The following is a 16,350-nucleotide window of genomic DNA, read 5'->3' on the forward strand; positions in this document are numbered from 1 at the left end:
CAGGGAGAGGCTTAAAACTAACCCTAGATCCTTTGCCCTGAAGGAGTTTTAGTGCAATGAAGAGAGATTAAGTAATGCACAGGAAATGATTAGAAGATAATTAAGTGATTAGGAGTATGCTGCTGACTCCTGTTGGAGTTGAGTAACTAAAAGGGAGAGCCTTCAGGACTAGATTTGACAGAGAAGTCCTATAGAAGCAGTGAAGACTTGATTCTACTGAGGCCTCAGAGAGGAGGAAAGACGTCCAGGATCCAGTAGGCAGGGCAGGAGACTGTGTGTGTGTCTGTGTGTGTGTGCGTGCACGGGAGAGTGTGCACCTTGGGTAAGGGTGTGCATTGGGAAAATAATAATGGCAGTAATACAAATAATGATAATAAAGCTAACATCTTTCAACGATCCATCTGCCATAGGACCGGTTTTGTTTTGTTTTGTTTTGTTTTGTTTTTTGAGACAGAGTCTCGCTCTGTCGCCCAGGCTGGAGTGCAGTGGCGCAATCTTGGCTCACTGCAAGCTCCGCCTCCGGGGTTCATGCCATTCTCCTGCCTCAGCCTCCCAAGTAGCTGGGACTACAGGCACCTGCCACCACACCTGGCTAATTTTTTGTATTTTTAGTAGAGATGGGGTTTCACTGTGTTAGCCAGGATGGTCTCGATCTCCTGACCTTGTGATTCACCTGCCTCGGCCTCCAAAAGTGTTGGGATTACAGGCGTCAGCCACCGTGCCCGGCCTATAGGACCTGTTTTATAACAAAACCTCGGTGATATCCAGCTCTTTCTCTTTCAGGTGCTGGGACAGCACCTTGTAAGAAAGGTTCACTGAAGATGAGTGACAATATGACAGTGGCAGGATTCAGGCAATCTTCTAGTTAGAATCAGTGGTCCAAATCCTCCAACTGTTATATGCACCTAGGATCAGTTTGGAATCCTAAGCAACTCTGAAGGGTTTGAGTCATTTTGTTCCCCACATATACGTGTGTTTGTGTGTATGTGTGTATATACATTTTTTCTTAGATTTTTATTCCTTCTTCATGTGCAGTGTTTCTAGACAATCCACACATCTCGAACACCCATGAAAAATCATTTCTAACATCCATGATGCTAATTAAAAGACAGCCTCTGGTGCTGACAAGAGATAGCTGGAGCACATGCTTGAAATGTAGGCTTCTGACTGGAGTCTCTCAAATGGTAACCAGCCATCCCTGGAGGGTGTATTCCCAATTAGGACACGAGAGATGTTAACTCACTGCACTGAACTTGTAAATTAAAGCATATATATATATATACACACACATATATATACACATATATATATTTTCTACTGTCTGTGCTGAGGTATTTTGAATTGCAAGCAATATAATTAAGACGTAGAGATCAAAACTTTTAAATAACATTTATTTATGAGATTGAGTCTCGCTCTGTCACCCAGGCTGGAGTGCAGTGGCAAGCTGTCAGCTCACTGTAACCTCCGCCTCCCACGTTCAAGCGATTCTCTTGCCTCAGCCTCTCCAGTAGCTGGGATTACAGGCATGCACCACTGCGCCCAGCTGATTTTTTATTTTTTATTTTTTATTTTTTAGTAGAGACAGCGTTTCACCATGCTGCCCAGGCTGGTCTTGAACACCTGGTGTCAGGTGATCCACCTGCCTCAGCATCCCAAAGTGCTGAGATTACAGGTGTGAGCCACTGTGCCTGGCCAATTTTTAAATAACGTTCAAATTATAAAAGCAATGCAGGCTGGGTGCGGTGGCTCACGCCTGTAATCCCAGCACTTTGAAAGGCCAAGGCGGGCGGATCATGAGGTCAGGAGATCGAGACCATCCTGGCTAACACAGTGAAACCACGACTCTACTAAAAATACAAAAAATTAGCCGGGCGTTGTAGTGGACACCTGTAGTCCCAGCTACTCGGGAGGCTGAGGCAGGAGAATGGCATGAACCTGGGAGGCGGAGCTTGCAATGAGCTGAGATGGCGCCACTGCGCTCCAGCCTGGGCAACAGAGAGAGTCTCTGTCACAAAAAAAAAAAAAAAAAAAAAGCAATGTAGGCTTCTTGTATAAAATTTCAGGAAGTATATATATATATATGTGTGTGTGTATATATACACATATATATAAATGTGTTGAAATTAGTCATATTCTATACCAAAAGATAATTTACAACATTTAAGCCTTTTTTTCGTATATCGGTATGTAGGTATTTGTACACATATATAAAATTTATGGCTTTGGACTGAAGGATATTTGTGATCACATTATATAATACATTTAGCTTTGAATTCTGTATTTGTAGTTTAACAGATCAGCCAGGCATGGTGGCTCACACTTGTAATTCCAGCACTTTGGGAGACCGAGGCAGGTGGATCACCTGAAATCAGGAGTTTGAGACCAGCCTGGCTAACATGGTGAAACCCTGTCTCTACTAAAAATACAAAAAATAGCTGGACGTGGTGGCAGGCGCCTGTAATCCCAGCTATTTGGGGGGCTGAGGCAGGAGAATCACGTGAACCTGGGAGGCGATGAGCTGAGATCACGCCATTGCACTCCAGCCTGTGCCACAAGAGCGAAACCCTGTCTCAAACAAAAACAAAACAAACAGATCATGGTGATTTTTTTGGGTTCATACAATGTTCTTCATAAATGTAAATTTCATTGGTTAAGACAGGTGGGAGGGCCGGGCGCGGTGGCTCAAGCCTGTAATCCCAGCACTTTGGGAGGCCGAGACGGGCGGATCACGAGGTCACAAGATCAAGACCATCCTAGCTAACATGGTGAAACCCCGTCTCTACTAAAAAAATACAAAAAAAGTAGCCGGGCGAGGTGGCAGGCGCCTGTACTCCCAGCTACTCCGGAGGCTGAGGCAGGAGAATGGCGTGAACCCGGGAGGCGGAGCTTGCAGTGAGCTGAGATCTGGCCACTGCACTCCAGCCTGGGCGACAGAGCAAGACTCCGTCTCAAAAAAAAAAAAAAAGACAGGTGGGAGATGACAGATGGACTACATGTTTAGAAGGAGAGAGTTGGATGTTGGAGTTGAGGGAGAGGTGTTTAGGGATGACTCTTAGACACCTGGGTTAACAGGTGGGGAGGCCTCCCTCGCACCAGGCAGCAGTAGGGAGAGAGCAGGTTAGAAGTTGGTTTTCCCAGTTAATTCGCCAACATTTGCCCATGTTTGGGATGTAATTTCCAGCCAATCTCCTGTTTCTTCCTTCCATTCTTCTTGCGTTGATTTCTGTGTTGACTTCCTGGAGTAACTTCTGATATAGATTGAGATTTTTCTTAAAAATGTGTTTTTAGTGCACAGAGGTGTCATTTAAAAGTGAAATCCGTGAAGGAATATTTTTTACCTGCTGCGTTTAATTTCAGATGTCCGTGTTATCATAAAAGGGAAACCACCATAGATTCTGTGTTAAAACTTTGTACACGTTGTGTGTGTTGATATTAACTTCTGCAGATGGAGAGAGGGGAAGAGAAATGTAAGTGTTTTATTAAAGAGTTTTTTTTCCCAGTGTTATTTGAATATTATTAATGCCAAATGAGTTCAGTTCCTATCCTCCTCCCTTCCTTTACAATTTATCTATAGCTTTTTTTTTCTTTTTTCTTTTCTTTTCTTTTTTTTTTTTTTTTTGAGATGGAGTTTTGCTCCTGTTGCCCAGGCTGGAGTGCAATTGTGTGATCTCGGCTCACTGCAGTCTCTACCTCCCAGGTTCAAATGATTCTCCTGCCTCTGCCTCCCGAGTCGCTGGGATTACAGGTGCGCACCACCATAATTTTTATATTTTTCAGTAGAGATGGGGTTTCATCATGTTGGCCAGGCTGGTCTCGAACTCCTGACCTCAGGTGATCTGTCTGCCTCAGCCTGCCAAAGTGCTGGGATTACAGATGTTAGCCACTGTGCCCAACCCTAGTCTGTAGCTTTTTAATGTCTTTCTTTTGTACTTTTTTCTGGAATGAGAGTGAACAGTTATGATATATTTGACCCTGGGAAAGAAATAATCATAATATTCAATATGAAGGATTTGGGTTAAAGCAAAAGGAAAAACGCCGTCTGGCAAGAGTTCTCTTAGGATCAATTGCTGAGGGAGAGCAGAGCCTCAGGTGCTTTTGCCTCTTACTAGTAGTGTGTAATCCTTGGCCAGTTAATTAATCTCTCTAGGCCTTAATTTTCCCATCCATACAGTGGGGACTGGAAATAGTGTTTATCTCATAGGTTATTTTGAGAATTACATAAGCAGTTATATGCGAAAAATACAGAAAAGTACTTGACATAGAAGTGCTGCTTACTGCTAGTTGCCTTGACTTATTGCTGTAAGTAAACTGTGAAAACAAAAATTGCGATTTGAATGTTGTGATACAGTCAGCCCTTCATATCAGAGGCTTTCACATTCACAGATTCAACCAACTGCAATTGAAAATCTTCAGGAAAAAGGCCAGGTGCGGTGGCTCACGCCTGTAATCCCAGCACCTTGGGAGGCGAGGCGGGCGGATCACAAGGTCAGAAGTTCGAGACCACAGTGAAACCCCGTCTCTACTAAAAATACAAAAATTAGCCAGGCGTGGTGGCGGGCGCCTGTAGTCCCAGCAACTCGGGAGGCTGAGGCAGGAGATTGGCGTCAACCCAGGAGGCGGAGCTTGCAGTGAGCCGAGATGGCACTGCTACACTCCAGCCTGGGTGACAGAGCGAGACTCTGTCTCAAAAAAATAAAAGAAAATCTACAGGAAAAAAAAAACGGATGGTTGCATCTCTGAACATGTGCAGACTTTTTTGTCATTCTCTAAACGATACAGTATAACTATGTTGCATTCACATTGCATTCAGCATTTTTTTGTTAAGTTTTTAAAAAATGTATTATTCTTATTACTATTTTGAGAGGGAGTCTTGCTCTTGTTGCCCAGGCTGCACTGCGGTGGCACAATCTCGGCTCACTGTAACCTCCGCCTCCCGGGTTCAAGTGATTCTCCTGCCTCAGCTTCCCGAGTAGCTGGGATTACAGGTGCACGCCATCACACCTGGCTAATTCTTGCATTTTTAGTAGAAACAGGGTTTCTCCGTATTGGCCAGGCTGGTCTCAAACTCCTGACCTCAGGTGATCCACCTGCCTCGGTCTCAAACTCCTGACCTCAGGTGATCTACCCACCTCAGCATCCCAGAGTGCTGGGATTACAGGCATGAGCCACCGTGCCCGGCCTGCATTAGGTATTATAAGTAATCTAGAGATGATTTAGAGTAAAGTATATAGGAGGATAGGTGTAGGTTATATGCAAATACTATGCCCATTTATATGAGGGACTTGAGCCATCTGTGGATTTTGGTATCTGGGGGGGTTCCTGAACCAACCCCTCACAGATCCCTAGGGAGAATGGTAACTCTCATAGGAGAATTGAGTAGGTGGATCCTTCAGGTTTAAATCACCTATCTGGCCTATTGGGCAATACCTATTTTTTGGGATCTGTTTCCTACCCAACGCCGTGGGGGAAGTGAGGGAGTGGAGAAAGAGAAAAACCTCATTAAGGGCCGGGTGTGGTGGCTCACGCCTATAATCCCAGCACTTTGGGAGGCTGAGGTGGATGGATCACAAGGTCAAGAGATTGAGACCATCTTGGCCAACATGGTGAAACCCCATCTCTACTGAAAATACAAAAATTAGCTGGACGTGGTGGCGTGTGCCTGTAATCCCAGCTACTCAGGAGGCTGAGGCAGGAGAATCGCTTAAACATGGGAGGCAGAGGTTGCAATGAGCCAAGATCGCACCACTGTACTCTAGCCTGGCGACAGAGCAAGTCTCTGTCTCCAAAAAGGAAAAACAAACAAAACAAACCTCATTAAGGCTGCTTTTCTGCCCTCCAGGAAGGAAGGATCGCCCCTGAAATGTACTTAAAATATCTTTGGTAAGCACCTCATCAAGGGCTCTCATTTGAGCCTCGAAGCAACCCTTCAAGATAAAGGGTATCATCTCAATTTATAGATGAATAAGGAAGTTTATCCAGAGACAGGGGACTTGTCAAGGTCACAGCCAGCCGAGTGCAGCATCTGGGCTTGAACCCACCTCTATCTAACTGCACAGCCCTCTTTTCCTGCACTTCCTTCTCCTAAGAGATTCACGGGTCTTGGTGGTTCTCATTCTCTGTGACTAGTGGAATGTGTACGTAGGGTTTGTTTTCCATGCTTTAGAATGAACATTCCCTAGAGGGGACTTTTTTCAAGTCAACATTCTCTGTTCAAAAGGATGTTGCTTTTTTCAGTTTTACTTTCTAGTCTACACCCTCCAGCCCTGTGGTCTTTCATCTGTTCCAAAAGAAGGCCATTTAGAAAACCGTGTCAGAGTGGTTGCAGAGGCAGGCTCAGTGTTGACAGTTGTGATCGGCTCAGTTAGGTGTTTATTGTCGGCTGCTCGCTGAACATAAACTCCTGAAGCTTGAGAGGGTGGCCTCTGGATAGAATGTGATTCCATGTATTCATTTAGCAGACGGTTGTCAGGCACCTGCAGCTGACAGGCAATATGCTAAGTCTTAAAGAATGCGAGGTGGATCTGATGGGGCGGGTACCCGTCTTCTGGAAATGCTAAGGCTGGTGGGGAAAGGAGTCAGTTCAACCAGACCTTCGTCATGGCGGTATAAGGGTTACCCAAGAGGGAGATGCATTTGGGAATGCATTTGGGAATATAGAAGGGGAGAATCAAGCCAGCTGTTTTATAGACATCTGTTCCTTGGGAATCTGAGGCCTTTTATAGCTGTGTGCAATGGGTGAGTTCCGCTCTGTTAGGGAGGCACCACGTGGATTTATCTTTCTTTCCACCTGTAGTCAGCGTGACACCTATGTTAGGAGGTGGGTAGAGATGAGGTCTTAGGGTCCATTGGTTTTTTAACTCCTTTGTAGGTTTCACGATTCCCTGGTCAAATATTCAGGTGAAAGATCATGGGCCATCCACTGTGTCTGCACTGACCTGCTCCCTCTTCCGGTGATACATCACGGCCAGTCAGCTGCCATGGTCTGAGGATATGCCCTCCCCAGGCTATCCGTTTGTTCTTATCCCTTCTCTGCATGTTTTAATGGTTTCTGTGATTCTCTGGACCTCTTCTTCCGTGTTGAAGGTGGAAGCTATGAAGATGGTCCGTAGTGAGTGTGTTCAGCTGTGATTAGGGTACAGTCCCATGCAGATGGAGGTGGTGGCCTCTGCCATCTCCTTGCCTTGCCATGTGCTCTTTAGTCCATACCAGTGCCTTTCTCAGTCTCCTCTGCCCAGAATGCTGGAACCGCTCTGCCATCCTGACCACATACAAGGCAGTCAGTACCTTTATCTGCCCTTCCAGAGTGGTACATGCAGATCTCAGCTTGGGGTTCTCATAGATCTTCTCTGTTGGGCTATCTCATTAGACTGCACTTTTTGAATCCATCTTCTGTTCTAGTATTCTCTTTTTTTTTTTTTTTTTTTGAGGTGCAGTCTCGCTCTGTCCCCCAGGCTGGAGTGCAGTGGTGCGATCTTGGCTCACTGCAACCTCCGCCTCCCAGGTTCAAGCGATTCTCGTGCCTCAGCCTCCTGAGTAGCTGGGATTGCAGGCGTGCCACTGTGCCCGGCTCATTTTTGTATTTTTAGTACAGACGGGGTTTCACCATGTTGACCAGCTGGTCTTGAACTCCTGATCTCATGTGATCCACTCATCTCAGCCTCCCAAAGTGCTGAGATTACAGGCGTAAGCCACCGCGCCCAGCTTGTTCTAGTCTTCTTTTGAAGCATAGCATGTGGTTCTTACATGGTACATAATAGGTGCTAACTAAATGCTCCTTTAAGTATGTTAGTTCAGGTCTCAAAGTTAACCTATACTATAAAGTGTGCATGTGTGTGTGTGCATGCGTGTGTATGCATGTGTGTGAGAGAGAGATCTCACAGTTTTTGTCATTTACTTATTTATTTATTGTCCCAGTTTTGCAGACTGCGAGACTGTAGCATCATCTCTTGGGATGAAAGGTTAGCAGGAAGCCTAGATCCGTCAAACCCCTTTCGGGATCTATGAGATATTTCTCTTCCGTAACTTACATCCATCTCCAGTGCTAAGAACTCAGGCCTTCCTCTTTGCTCTTCCTTTCAGAAAGTATTATGAGGGAGGCCGAGGACTTCATGCTCCGGACAGAGAAACGGCTCTGGGATTAGGGATTGCCACTTCCGAGAGGATGCTGGGAATCTGCAGGGGGAGACGGAAATTCTTGGCTGCCTCGTTGAGTCTTCTCTGCATCCCAGCCATCACCTGGATTTACCTGTTTTCTGGGAGCTTCGAAGGTAAGAGTGGAAGCCAAAGTGAGAGGGAAGGAGGGAAGAAAGGGAACATTAGCTGTCACAGAACCCTAGCAAAGAAACTCAAAGCCATCTATTGGGAATGTGGATTTCCAGTCACGGGAAGTGATTTGTCTAGGGTCACACGGGTAGTTGGCAGCAGTCAGCAATGTGAGGAGAAAAAGGGAAAAACAAGCAAAATAAGGTATACCTTGATGCGGTGGGAGGGTAGTGGGTACAGAAATGTCAAATCAAGTCAATTACTTTGTAGATAATGGGGGAAAAGGTTGGGCCCTGGAGAAATTACTGAGCTATTCATGGAGCCATATGTTTCAAGAGTTGGTCCATCTTTTCATTCATTCATTCACCCATTCAACATCGTGGTGGTGGTGGTGTTTTTTGTTTGTTTGTATGGGTTTTTTTGTTTTGTTTTGTTTTGTTTGAGACGGTCTCTCGCTCTGTCACCAGGCTGGAGTGCAGTGGTGCGATTGTGGCTCTCTCCAACCCCCGCCTCCTAGGTTCAAGCGATTCTCTTTCCTCAGCCTCCCGAGTAGCTAAGGACTACAGGCGCCTGCCACCAAACCCAGCTAATTCTTATAATTTTTGTAGAAACGGGGTTTCACCATGTTGGCCAGGATGGTCTCGATCTCTTGACCTTGTGATCTGCCCACCTTGGCCTCCCAAAGTGCTGGGATTACAAGCGTGAGCCACCGCGCCTGGCTGTGTGGTTGTTGTTACTAGATGCCTGCACTAAACTTGGTGCTGAGAATATGGAGATAACAGATCTGGAGATTCACAGGATAGTGGAGGAGATAGATAGGCTAACAAACCATCGCGGCACGTTGCGATCTGCGTTGTGATGGAGGAAGGCAGAGTGCTGTGGGAGAGGGTTGTTGGAGCTGTCAGGCCTGGGCTGGGGATGAAAGATGATCAGTTACATGATAGGCCGAGCACAGGGAGGCAACAAAAGATTTGCTCTCCCCAAAGAAATAAAAACAAATGATGATCCCAGCTACTTTCCAGAAATCAGTGGGAACAGCAAGACTCGCCATTTTTCTAGCCAGCAATTTCAAATACAGTGCAATGTGTTGCCTATCAAAGATGGTTTTCTAGGCTTCAGAGAGAGAGGGAACGGCAGCGGTGAAGAGCTTACTTTATTTTTATTTACCCCCACACTTGAATTTAAGAATGAAGATCTCAAATGAAAATCTGTCTCAAGGAAGTCACAACTGTGTTTTTAAACGTTTCCTTTATGCATAATTTTATTGGCAGCTCAAGGCTACCTTTTAATTAGGATCTCCACTTCACTTTCTGAGATTTGCCTTGAGTTAGCTAGACTGAATATAAACAAGGTGGAACCGTGTGCCTGCCTAGCAGGGAGGGCTCAGGATGCTCAGCCCAGGGCTGAGGCCGGGTGACACACCCCTGTCCCTGTTCCCACCCCTGAGCTGCATCCCTGGAGCAGTCAGAACCTTCATCTAAGCAGGTAGATAGAGTCAATTATGCCATGGCAGTGGATGGTAAGTTTGTGGAAAAGGGACTAAAGAGGGGGGAAGGGAAGTTGATGTTGTTCTTGATACAAAGAAACATTCTCCCAGAGATCATGGAAAAGCCCTTTTTATAAAAGAAGGCAGAGGTACCCATGCTAGTATAGGTTTAATGAGTAAAACATTGACTTTTAACTAACTAAGCTGGTAATAATAATAATGGTACAACAATGACTATGATGACAGACGCTGTGATTCTGTCATCACAGTGATGATGACAGTACAAACAACTAGTATTTTGCGTATTTCTACAGGCCACGAATTGTTATAAGGACTTTTACATGTGTTCACTCTTTCTTCACAATGATTCTTTGTGGCAGGTACATTTAATAACATCTATTTTACAGATGGGGAGGATGAGGCAGATAAGCTTCAGTGATCTGCCCATGGCCCCAAAGGCGGTCAGGATGGAGCCCGGATTGGACTCAAGAGCTTGAGTTTTTAACTGCAATACCATGCTATAGATTGGGGCCTCAATGAGTGATTAAACTTTGGTCAGGCATTTGACAGGGTGTCACATAGTCTGGGTGAGGAAAGTTGCAGAATTTTGATTTGCACTCTTTGGCAGAAAGCCAACCCACATTGATTTTTGATGAAAAGGGAATTTGATAGTTAATAGGATTTGTAAGTTCAGAGATAGGGCAGGCTTCAGGCAGAGCTGGATCCAGGGGCTTTGTAGCGAGATCTCTATCTATCCCTTTGTTCTGTTTTTCTCTGCCTTGGTTTTTCTCAGGGTGACTTTATCTACGTGGAGGAAGTTTCAGGCTTGCATCCTGTCCTCACCAACCCCAGTAGAAAGAGGATTTTTTCCTTTTTCTAATTCCCTAATACTGTCTCTGTTGCCTGTGGTAACTCCTGAAACCAGTCACTGCGGTTATGGGAGGATAGTGAGGGAGGCTGGTACTTTTTTGTTAACTTGAAGCCCTGTGCCTATTTCTGGTCACAGGATGATGGAGAGTTGCTTAAAACACATGGGGTGAGATTGGGTGACTGGGATGGCCACCAAGGCAAATGGCATGGTTTCCCAAAGAGAAGAGATTAGAAGTTGATCTGGAGTATGGACAATTCGTAACTGTCTGTGTTTATGGTTAGATGTGTTTATGGTCAGTTTGAAGGCAGCTTAGAACCATCATGACCAGTGGAGTGACTGCGATCACTAACTTTGAGCAATTTGACCAGACTGGCAGATGGATTATGGGAAACTGGAAAGATCATGAAAATACTTTGAGGCAGCATGACAGACTGGGTGTAGATGCTGTATCTATCAACATGATCCTTTAGAATGAACCCCACGCTTGGGACCAAATCACAAGCAGCATTTAGTAGGGGCTGGGTGATGTGGGCATGTTAACACGGTATTTTAGCTAGGATGACAAAGGCAGCAGATTTCTGTTACTGAGTGTCAGTGTGCATTAGGGCTGCTGCATTTGTATTTGTGGACAATCTAGATGAGGCAGCACACTTAGGAAAATCCAGGTGAGTGACAGAGCCTGTTCAAATCTGTTTATGTAAGAAATGGTGGGAAGAATTGAGGATGTTTACCTTGGAGAAGCAGAGGCTCAGGGTGTACATGCCCAGCTTCAGCAAACAGACAAAGGGCTGTCCCCTGAAAGAGACATTGGGATTGCTCTGGTGGCCCCAAACCTACGGAGGGACGTGGCAAGGAGCCAGATGTCAAGCTCCTCATGATGAGGACCATTCTGTCCAGAGCTGGAATGAGCTGCCCAGGGGGTAGTGAAACACCTGGCATGAGAGATGCAGAAACAGAAGTCCAGTATTGTGAGAGGGAGCTGAGCGAGAGGGGCAGTTACACAAGGTGACCCATCTGACCCCTCCTGACCCAGAGATCCTGAGGCTCTGGGAAAGGCTGAGTATTTGTCAGAACACAAAGGCAATAATACCTCCATGAAGCTCCCTGCCGGTTGCCGCAGACATCAGTGCATTTCCCAAAGGGCCCGCAGAGACATTATTTTCTCTGTAATTAAACATCACAACAACGTTACAATCCATTTATTGACACCCTTGAGTTTTTGGTTCTGTGGCAGGTGAAGCCATAAATAAGGGGCAGAGTTGCTGCCTGTATTCATGGAAATACTATTCATACTTTATGCGGGTTTATTTATTTTTTGACTCTGTTTAATTTCAATGGATCTTCTGAGAGCAGAGCCAAGAACTCCCTCCGAGATGTGGATGCTCTCAGCATAGGGTTTTGGAGTTGGATTACACGCCACAGCGTGATATATTGAGAGAGCCCTGGAGGGGGTCAGCTGTCTCAGGATCTCAAATCAGCTCAGCCAGAGGAGCTGGGTGATCTGGGGCACACTTGCTCTTCATGCTAGGCCTTCTTTTCTTCCAGTGTGAAATGAAATTGTCGCCTGTCCGTAGCAGGGCACTGACATTCTACCTACAAGCTTTTTTTTTTTTTTGAGACGGAGTCTCGCTCTGTCGCCCAGGCTGGAGTGCAGTGGCGCGATCTCAGCTCACTGCAACCTCCGCCTCCCGGGTTCACGCCATTCTCCTGCCTCAGCCTCCTGAGTAGCTGGGACTACAGGCGCCCGCCACCACGCCCGGCTAATTTTTTGTATTTTTAGTAGAGATGGAGTTTCACCGTGTTAGCCAGGATGGTCTCGATCTCCCGACCTCGTGATCTGCCCGCCTCGGCCTCCCAAAGTGCTGGGATTACAGGTGTGAGCCACCGCGCCCGGCCTTCAAGCTTCTGATTCTAACATCTGATGTAAGTGAATTGAAAATGACCAGACTCTTCCCTGATTAAGGGGAACTATGACACTAAGAGGGAGTCAGTTATTGTGATTTGCTCCTGAGCGTGGAAGTAGAATCAATGCATAAATGTTATGGGGAGGCAGGCATTATCTCCTTGTAAGAAAAAACACCTGTTCCAGCAACTCAGTTGTCAGGCACGGAGTTCACCATCTGGGAAAGAGATGAGATTCCCATTCCTTGAGACACCTTTCAAAGGCCCAGTGACCACTGGTGAAGGACGCTCATCAGGTGATGTTTTTGTTAGTGCGTTAACCCCTTAGTGCTCAAACCCAACTCCTTGTTTTTTCTTTCTTTCCCAGTCCACCTTTCTTTCTCTGACACCTCAGTCAGCATTCCCAGCTCCACACTGTTCAGGCCCTAAACTTGGGAGTAATCCTTGTCTCCCTTCATTCACTCCGTGTCTCGGATGCCACCTCCTGTTGAGTCTAAGCTTGGCCTTGTAGCTGCGTCAGTTGTTTCCCGGCTTTCACCACTGCTGTCGCCCTGGCTCTGCCATTCCTCCTTTGTGATTAGGACTAAACACAACAGCCCACTTTCTTGCAGGTCACCTTCGTTCTTCAGAGTCCTCAGAGCTAAATCACAGCACCTCTCTGCTCCTTCTCAGCCCCTCTGGCCCATCGCCTAACCCCCACCATCCTGCCTCCCATCATCTGGCATCCTCTGCCCAGCCACGCTGGATTCCTGTAAGTCCTGGCGTACATCGCCCTCTGTGGGCTCTGCTCTTCCCACTTGCTCTTCCTGCTCCCTGACACCCTCTATTGCTCTTGTTTCCTTCCTCTCCTTTGCGTGGCTGCCTTGATCCTTGGTTCTCAGCTGAAACACAATTAATGTCTCCTGACCCTTAACTAGCGGGCTTCCTCGGCTCCCATTTACCTAACTCCTTGTATGTACCCTTAATACTCAGGGCTCTTTATTTTTCTTGTTTTTATAATCTTTTGTTTTCACAAGAGATTGACAAGCATTGGGAATGGAGGGAGCAGGTCTCTTTAGCCTGCCCTTCCACCTCTAGCACCTACTGCAGTGCTGGGAGAAGATTTGCTCCCCAGATGTTTGTTGAATGAATGAGTGAACGAACACATGTGCCCTCCTCTGGCTTGGAGTGCTGACAGGTCTCATCATTGCCTCCTGGATCCACTGTGGACTCGTTACCATGACTCTGGGGTCTTCCACAATTGTTTTCTCCCCAATCTATACTGTCTGTCTTCAGGGTATAATACCCTGTTAAACTCCCTGAGAAAACTACTTCTCTGATTCTTAATTTCCACTCTTGCGTTCTTTCTGCCCACTATTCAGTTCTTTTTTTCCGTAACCCTCCCTCCCAGCCAACACCTTCGATGCCCATATTCAATGTCATTTTTCCCCTAATGCCAGATCCCATGTAGAAACCTCTATGACCAGCACTTATTGAGAGAGATTTTGCTTGTTTGCTGTCCTAACCACTTACCTATGAGTTTCTTGAGAGAAAGGAGTGTTTTACTCATCGTTACACTCCCAGTGTCGAACTGAGCACTCACTCCTAATGTGTCCTTAGTGAATGTTTCCTGAGAAGGGCTCTGGTATGGAGGGATGCAGGAGCTACCGGTAGGGAAGGGCTCCTGGTGCTGTGAGCATCTGTGATTTTTGAGACCTGAGGACATGGTTCCTTTCATTTGGTCGTGATGTTAATTCTAGGATGGGAATAAATCTGCTCAACTACAGCCTCATTAGAATTTAGAGCCTGCCTGTTATTTTCTGTCAGAATCACCTTTTCTCAGAGCCCAGTGGGTTTTATTGTGGGATGTGGTTCTTCTTTTCTGTCCATCAAGGAGATACGTTCAGCTATTAAGAGACTTATCAGCATGTGGAAAAAGGGTGCTTTTCAGCCATTCAGAAAACTCTTCACACATGCTGCCCTCTGATAATTCATAACCAGTTCAGTGCAAGGTTTCCCATTGTCAGGGAGGCAGGCCGGGACAATGTGGGTGTTATTTAAAAGCAAATGTCTTCGGAGGATGCAAAGTCCCGAACACTTAAAACCAGTGTCATGAAAAGGCAGAGCATCTTCACTTCTGAACTGATATCAGCCTGTACCCCTGTTTTGTCATCCTGAAGCCCGAGTTCACTGTTCGTTCCATTTTTATCAATATGAACCCCCTCTGAAATGAATGTTTTTGAGTGTTGTCACAGTAAATTTCAACAGAAAGAAATGAGGTCCCGATACTGGGCCATTTTGAAGAGTTAGAGTGAGAATGAAAGAATTTTAAGTTAAAGCTTTTTCTTTGCATTATTATTATGGGGGAATCCCAGGACACTTGTGTAGTGGAATAGGCAGGATGAGGGCGGTGCATTTTACCCAAGGAGGGCTTGTCCAGACATGACTGATTCCCCATCCCCGTGTCTGCTCCCCCATCTCTCAGCCCAGACAGAGAGTGTGCTGGAAGGTCTGGGAAGTCAGACTGTACAGGGTACTGGTGAATATTCTGCTGGAGCTTTCAGTATCCCCCAAGTCTAGGCTATGCAGCAGCTTTGGTAGGAAAGCCTATTTTTGCTGTCCTGCCAGTGGTCCAGATGTATCATTTAATAAGGGTATGACGGAGTATAAGAACATAGGATGCTGAATGCAAAATAAAATGCGACTTACAATACAAAAGTTGTGTTTTTAAAAAAATGGATCAAAAATGAAGAGCTTTTCCAGCCAATGCTTGATAACTGTTAGTTCTGAGCTTGAGCGAACTCTTGCAACAAATGAGAATAGTGCGCAGGTGACACATGCATCCCAAAAAATGCCCAGTGCATGTGTCTGTAGTTCTTACCTTAGGACTATTAAGAGTCTCTTTAAGGTCTTGGCATCTGAGAGGGCAGTAAAGCCTATCCCAATTATTTGTGAGATGGTTACAAAGATGACCTCTACTTTCCTTTTTCTTTTTTTTTTTGAGATGGAGTCTTGCTCTGTTGCCCCAGCTGGAGTGCAGTGACACAGTCTCAGCTCATTGCAACCTCTGCCTCCCAGGTTCAAGCAATTCTCCTGCCTCAGCCTCCTGAGTAGTTGGGATTACAGGTGCCTGCCACCACAGTTGGCTAATTTTTTTGTATTTTTAGTAGAGATGAGGTTTCACCACCTTGGCCAGGCTGGTCTTGAACTCCTGACCTTAGGTGATCCACCCGCCTTTGCCTTCCAAAGTGCTGGGATTACGGGCATGAGGCACTGCACATGACCTGACCTCTACTTTTCTTATACACAGCCTTTGATCTTAAAATAGTATTGGCCGTCCTGCCAGGGTGGAAAAAAATGACCCTGCTGCATGTGTTGGCTGCATCTCCTTTAAGAGGTCATGGCAAGAGGCCTGGATCAGGACTCAGGAAATGTGGTTGCCATGATTCCCAACATGCAACTTGTATGAGTTTTCTGTGGCTGCTGTAAGAAACCACCACAAACTTAGTGGCTTAAAAAACCCATACATTCGTTATCTTACAGTTCTAGAGGTCAGAAGCTCAAAATCATTCTCACTGGGCTAAAGTCAAGGTGTTGGCAAGGCTGGTTCCTTCTGTAGGCTCCAATGAAGAATCTGTCTCCTGGTCTTTTTAAGCTTCTTGAGGCTGCCCACTTTCCTTGGCTTGTGGCGCCTTCCTCCATCCCCAAGGCCAGCAGTGTGGCATCTTCAAATCTTTCTCTCTGACACTGACCTCTACTTCTGTTGTTACATTTCCTTCTCTGACTGTGACTCTCCTACCCCCCTCTTATGATGACTCTTGTAATTATCATTATCATTACTTTTTTTTTT

General features: G+C 45.9%; 1 protein-coding gene across 1 annotated transcript in view; it reads left to right on the top strand.

The window, feature by feature from the left end:
• The window catches only part of LARGE1 (LARGE xylosyl- and glucuronyltransferase 1), a 697,253-nt gene that overhangs the window by 147,518 nt on the left and 533,385 nt on the right, over nucleotides 1–16,350 (top strand). Inside the window, exon 2 of the mRNA XM_003905455.5 lies at nucleotides 8,080–8,267. Coding sequence (XP_003905504.1) covers nucleotides 8,162–8,267 — 106 coding nt within the window. The 5' untranslated portion in view covers nucleotides 8,080–8,161. The remainder of the gene's footprint in view (nucleotides 1–8,079; nucleotides 8,268–16,350) is intronic.

This window comes from Papio anubis, chromosome 16, assembly GCF_008728515.1.
Source record: "Papio anubis isolate 15944 chromosome 16, Panubis1.0, whole genome shotgun sequence".
In the NCBI taxonomy this organism is placed as follows: Eukaryota; Metazoa; Chordata; class Mammalia; order Primates; family Cercopithecidae; genus Papio; species Papio anubis.